At 31.7% G+C, this 7047-nt stretch overlaps 1 protein-coding gene across 1 annotated transcript in view; it reads left to right on the top strand.

Moving 5' to 3' along the window:
* LOC111616588 (poly [ADP-ribose] polymerase 1-like) overlaps positions 1-2227 on the top strand; it is a 74271-nt gene extending 72044 nt beyond the window's left edge. Inside the window, exons 17-18 of the mRNA XM_023357984.1 lie at positions 1849-1910; positions 2015-2227. Of these exons, the coding sequence (XP_023213752.1) occupies positions 1849-1910; positions 2015-2187 (235 nt within the window). The 3' untranslated portion in view covers positions 2188-2227. The remainder of the gene's footprint in view (positions 1-1848; positions 1911-2014) is intronic.
* The last annotated feature ends 4820 nt before the right edge of the window (positions 2228-7047 follow it).

Genomic DNA, 7047 nt, shown 5'->3' with positions numbered 1-7047 from the left:
TACATACAAACATTACCTCTTTATAATATTAGTATAGATTCTATACTAATATTATAAAGAGGTAATGTTTGTAAGTATGTTAGTTTGTATGCAGCAGGTAATCTCCGAAACTACTCATCTGATTTCAAAAATTCTTTCATCAATATTTAGAATGGAACTTCAGGGTGGACATAGGATGTATATTATTCCGTTAAACATTCATATAAATTAAAAGATATAATCTAGGTTAAGGCTTTTATGTCCAACAGATGGCACTACGAGTATGACACCCTAAGTTTGCTTTTCTGTGAGGCATTATGCTTTTCTGTGAAAATGAACTAAAGCAGATCATCTTCTATCTATTTATATAAATAAAAATGTAATGTTCGTTTGTTTCTACCACTGAACATTCCACTGAAGGGAGATGGTTAGGATTAAGGCTTACAGTAAAGAACTCTGCTTCTATTTGTACTATGTTAGATGCGGGTTTTTGCATTTTTGATTGCATTTTAATAGGGTACGTCAACAGAATGTACACTAACAAATTTTTCAAAAAATTTCCCCCCATGGGGGAAGTGTTATAAATTTATAATAGATACATTTTGAGCCACAACAACGCGTGGCAGGGTCTGCTAGTATAAAATAAATTATGAAAAATGTTAGACATTGTATATTATATTTTCATTTGTGCTTTTTTTTCCAATGCTAATGATTATTTTACTATTTTATAGTTTCTAATATTTATACTTATTGTAGCTAAATTTTATACATAAAAATATTAGAAACCAATGTTTATTGACAAGACTGTCTTGTTTATAAAATCATACTGCCATTTTATGTTACCAGCATAGAGGTATGAAGGAGTACATGTTGAGAGTTGATATTTGGCACAGAGTATTAAGTGTCCAAATCATTTGCGCATAAAAAAAATCCAGACTTATAGGTAGTCAGGGGACCGAGAACCGAGTCAAAATAAAATGCAAAATGGCGACCCTCTTCTACAAACAGGCAAAACAGGCACCTCACCCCAACAAAGTCAGGTGGGGGAGAGTACCACACACAGTCATTCTAAGAAGTGAACTGTGACCTTAGGACTGAACACGTAGTTTCTTCTATGTTAAATAAAATTTTTTTGATTCACTAACAGAAGGTGTGTTTCTATTTCAACACTTGGTGGTTAAATAAAATTTGTAATCTAATTTTGTAAATTTGAGTGTGCTTCAAATATGACGTTAAAACGGTTTTATGTTGTTACAAGTGAGTTTTTTTAACATTATCTAGTATAGTAAAATCGTGGGACTGATAAAAATTTGACGTTATATTAGGGTTGTCGTTACATCCGATGACTTTATAATCGGGTTAAACTGTATATTGTTTGTGCAAAATAAAAAAAATAATTTAGGACAATACAATAGCCACGATTATTTTTTTCAAAAACGGGAACTTTTCGTTACACATCGACAAAAATTCAACCCGGGCCAACACGCAACGGAGAGAAATTTAGAAATTGGATAGGTTAATTTCATCAAAAATGCATTGTGGCCAACGAAGTTTGAACGATTGCACCCAAAAGCAGCGATACCAAAGAAGATTGGAGAATGAGAACAAGGCCCACCTTGAGTGTCAAAGTGATTCCACTTAGTAGTGAGTCTCTGAGACAGTCTTGTCCCAAATATGGTTTTGCCGTTTTACTTGTTTTATTTATATTTTGTGTTCAATATATTTTTCTGGAAGTTTTTTCAAAGTAAAAATTTTTTTCATTAACGTATGTATATTAAACTAAATAATTTATGTAAATAAATTTAATTATAGTTTGAATATGATGCAGTTTAATATTTACAGCTATTATATTATTGAAATGATTTTCAGGTATGAAAGAACCAGAGCTGATTATATAACAAAATTACCTCCTAATATGCATAGTACCAAAGGTGAATAAATTATATATAGTATTAAAAGCAAAGTATTGTATATGATTAGCAAAGTATTATATGATATATATGTTATAAAAGTAATTTTTTTTTCTGTTTCTCAGGTTGTGGTGCTACTATTCCTGATCCAAAACAGGTAATTAAAAATGATGATGGTTTAGTCATTCCTGCAGGAAAGCCAGTCAATTCAAAAATTTCAAATGGTGACTTGTTATATAATGAGTATCCTTTTAGTCAAACTAAATTCTTTATTCTGTTTTCTTTCAGAAATGTATAATTTAATTTTTCAAATCAGGCAAGAAAAAATCTTTTGCCATTTCTCATCTGAGAAAACAAAATTAAAGTAAAAAGTTAGATAAAATAGTTTTTGATTTTCTAATTTATTAATCAGTGATAATGAAATGAGAAATTGATAAAGAACTCTAAAATATAATTTGGATTAAATAAATTATCATCTCAAATCTCATTTATTGTGTAATGAGGTCAGCACATTATAATTTGATGCAAAATATACATATCCTGTTCAGTATAGGGAATTTGAAAAATAAACAATAATAAACATGAAAGAATAACCATTATCACTTTTAATAAAAAGGGCTTTAATAAAAGCATCAAATATAAATAAGTTTATATAGAAAAAATCTAACAGAATATTTAAACATTCAAATGTACTAGTATTTACTAATTGTTATTAATATGGAAAAAAATTAATTATACAATTTAATTTAAGGATAAGGTATCAATGAACTAATTTTATTGACATACACACTCATTGACAAAAAAGTTACACGCCAAGAAAGAGTCATTGAAATCAAAAGAAAGCTTATTAGGGCAAATGCAACAACATAATTTAAATGAACCTTTAGTATATTGTAGGACCATTTTTTGCCTGAATGCAGTGATATGGTCAGGCATATAGGCATTGTATGCTATCCTCTAATACAGTGATTCCCAAACTTTTTTGATCCACCACACCCTTTATTTCATAAAATTATATCCAATGTCCCATAACTCATTTTCCTTTGTGAGAGGAAAAGCTTGGAAATCTTAGGAAAATTTTTCTATGAACTTCACACTTTGTGTCCTTACATTGTTCTCAACATTTGGAAACCATTAAATACAATGTTTCTTCTTACCTAACAGAGTAAAAAGAAGGTTGTCAGTGACTCAACCTTTGCCTAATGTCACTGTTCAATACCCTGCCTCCAGTGCCCCTGCTTTGGGAATCTCTGATCTAATAGATTTGGCTACAGATATTGTAACTAATGTTCCAGATCCCTTATACTTGTAGATGACCAAAGCTGTCATTCCAACTTGTCCTACAAATGCTCAATGAGCAACAAATTTGGACACTGGGCAGGCCAAAGAAGTATGATAACATAATGAAGACCTTCCTGAGAAACCCTAGCCATGTGTGCAGCTGAGCATTATCTTGCTGGAAAATGGCTATTTGCAGCCATGTGAAAATGCAGAAGTTCCTGAAAGTACTGGTATATTGTCAGTGTCTTTTGCACCACTAATAGGATGATCAACTATCATATGAAATGATTCTCCAGACCAGCACACTAGCAGTATATCATTCAACAGTAAAGGTGGGATTAAAGTACTCGCCAGTGGTCATCTATTCCCAAACAGAACTGAGAGTCATTGCTACAGATGATACTCTGCTAGTCCGTAGCAGTCTGCTTATCTGTCACAACACCACTGCAAACATTGCTGATGATGATGTACTAAAGGCTATATATATATAGCAGGTTGTTTTGTATGCAAATTTGCCTCTGCTAGTTGCCTGCCAATGATATGGAAAGTGTATTTTGTAGTAATTTTGCAACAGGATTTTGTAGCAATGCTTTCACTTGTCTCTGGATAGTGAACAAAATGCCATTGCAACTGTTCATGCTTGTCTCATCTCTCTTGGTAGTTTGTCTGGGTTGTCCAGAGCATGTTTCCCATGTGTGTGTCCCCTGACAAATCCACTGCTGATAACATCTGTCAGGTTGGAACAGTCCAGATAGCACAGTTTCAAAGCCAAGAATAAATTATTCGGGGCTACAAAGCAAGCTGAAAATTTCTGACTGACATTATCTTTTCCAGCCATCACTAGTCAAAGCTATAATCCAAGTGTATAAAGTGTAACAGTAGAGCTTAAGTTTGTGATGAAAGTGAAAGCATATATTATATATACTGCATTTGGCAATGCAAAATAAGCTGACTGAGCTTAGCCACCTCATAGTTATGACCCTGAGATAATATACAATTCAGTGGAACAGTCATCCTGCTTCTCTCAGCTGAATGTATGGCCTTTCTCAAACTCTGTCAGATGTGTGTAATGTGATTGACTGTTGTACAGGCATGTCTGGTGTTTGAAGACTCCAAACAATAGGTACACTGAAAATTCTGAACATAGACTCTGTGATCCTTTCTATAGGATAGTGGAGTAGAGATTTTAATGCCTTCTGGAGATGTTACCTGGTGTGCAATTGGAACATACCCATAGTCATATATGTACCTGAGACATAACTGTATGTCAAGTTTTGCTTAACTTTTTTTGTCAGTAAGTGCATATGGCAACTACTAGTCAATAAAAAGAATGTAATTCAAAATGTAGGTGATGATTTAGAGCAGGGCTTCTTAAATTATGGGTCGTGACCCCATTTGGGGTCGCGAGATTTTAATGCAAAATATTGAAAATAATTTGTGAGAGTTTGAAAATGGCACGCTTTGTGTCATAGGTTTCATGAGTTGCGCATTGTGTCACTTCTGGTGCAGCGAGACAACAATTTAACAACACTGATTGTAGTGTGAACTAGTGTAGTGTTGTCACTTTTCAGTGTATTCAGTTGTTTCATTTTCATTGTAACACAAGAGTGAACTGTGGTAGTACACCATTATTGTTTTTGCAAATTTGTATATATCTTTATTTTATATTTTTTTGGGTCGTGAAAAAATTGCAATCATAAATGGGATCATGAATAAAAAAGTTTAAGAAGCCCTGATTTAGAGGACAACTTCTAAAGTTATGTGCTTATAAAATTCTCTAGAGGCTTATGACTTTATCATTGTAAGAGAAATTAGTCATGCATTAAAAATCTGCTGATTTGAACATATAAATAATTTTCATTTAAATAAAGAGCAGAGCAAAGTTGACAGATTTTGGCCTTGGAACAAATTTCATTGAACTTGGATGCAGCAGAAATACTAACATTGGTAAAAAATGAAATTTTTTTTCCACTCATGTTAGTTTGTTGATAATTTGAAATTAGCATGTATAATTAAAATTTTTTCTTGTTATTTTATCTTAGTAATTATAAAATGTATGTTTGAATTTTCAAACAAATTTATTTGAAATGTAAATTTTTCCTTTTCTCTTTCTTGAATATTCAAATACTTTTCAATTCCAGTTTGGTGAATTTGTTTTTGTTCAAACTCATTCATATCTAAGAAATAATTAAAAAGTAAAATTACTTGTTTTTTTTCATGTTGCATTTCTTATTCAATTTCCAACACGATACAAAAATGGAATACATACTAATCTTTGTGTATTCCATTTTCTTATCATCAGATAAATTTCTCACTATAGGAGGAATTAAATATTCTAACTTAGATGTTTTATGAACTTAGATTCAAAATTTCTTATGTATCAAGTGATTGCTTTATTCACTGAAACTTAATAGTTCAACATCAAAATAAGCAAAAGATTTTTAAAAGTCTAACATTTTTTGATGTTTGGGTTTCCTGAAGATGGTCTATAAATAGCCAAAAGTGTTAAACTTTAGAAATCTTTCACTTATTCTGTCCTTTATTCAAATCTAGTTCTTTGTCTGTCTTCCTTCCCAATTTGTATTCTTGAGAAAAACATCACTGAGGTAACTGGTACAATTTACTTTTATGTTGTGGGTTCAATATCCATTCTTTTCATCTGATATGTAACTAATATATGTTACACTGATGATTTTAATTAAACCATTAATAAATACATAATCCAATTGAAAGGAGATGCCTCAGTTATGTTATACCTTTTTGTATTATTTATAAAAATATAGCTGCAAACATTTTCTTTCACTGTTAAGAATTTGAGCATTATTTTCTTGAACGTTAAAAGATATGTTTGAAACTATATTTTTATTGGTTTCATTGATATTAAGTGGGCTTTTTAACTAGATGAATATTATTTTTTTCTTATACTTAAAATGTAACATAATCACCAAAAAAATAAATATATTTTAGAAGAAAAATGTAGAAAACACATTGTCCCAATGATAGTTTCAACTTTTTTTAATCATCTTGTTCTTGTTATGCATTGGATGAAATTACTATATTGTATCATCTTTATCCTCTTTGATTATCATCCAATAGTGTGCCAACAGAAATTTCCTAGTTATTTTCATACAAACTTTTGATATTATAAATTTGAATTAGATCTATTGAAATGAAGATCGGTTTTAATAAAACATAATTTAAGTTTTATGTAAATAAAGTAAAATAATCAACAAATTTTGTTATGAAGTATTTAAAATTTCTAAATTGTCAAGTTTCATTTTGACTAACTGAAATAAGGATGTATGTGTTAGATTAGTCAAGAGCAACCTGTAACCCTTGGGACTTTGGCAATGTAATTTTATCTTCCTTTCTGTTTTATGCCATTGTGAGAACTGAGGGGGCAGAGGGACCACGCTTACTGGCAACTGTCAGAGAATGTCTTTAGGAGGGCTAAAATGTGAGTGGGGAGGTCAGTGAGTACGTTGACAGGTTCTGAATAAGTTCACAAGTTGATCAAAAATAACACATTTAATAAACAACTATAAAATTATACATATCGAAGGCCAAAGCAACAATCGAAATAATCAAATTCTATTCTAGCTCATGACAATGAATTGTCTTCCCAAGGGACTGTCTACGTTCTATTCTTGAAGCTAAGCTAAGAGACGAGAGAAACCTCTCTAAGAGGGACATCTCAGAGAGAGAGAGAGAGAATGTGTGTGTGTGTGTCAAGATTTCTTAAAAATACCTCTAAGTCTGGTATACGACGTCATCGGGACTCTTGTGGATCTGGGAAGTGGTCATCTGGTTATCTTGGGATAGAGACAGCAGGGGCCATATTCTGGTCGCTATCTCTGGTCTCTCATTTCTTGCAAGC

This window comes from Centruroides sculpturatus, unplaced genomic scaffold (assembly GCF_000671375.1).
Source record: "Centruroides sculpturatus isolate CEXI.00-Female unplaced genomic scaffold, Cexi_2.0 scaffold1409, whole genome shotgun sequence".
NCBI classification, from domain to species: domain Eukaryota; kingdom Metazoa; phylum Arthropoda; class Arachnida; order Scorpiones; family Buthidae; genus Centruroides; species Centruroides sculpturatus.
Note: the sequence above shows the minus strand (reverse complement) of the source record. Positions and strands in the feature narration are given on the sequence as shown.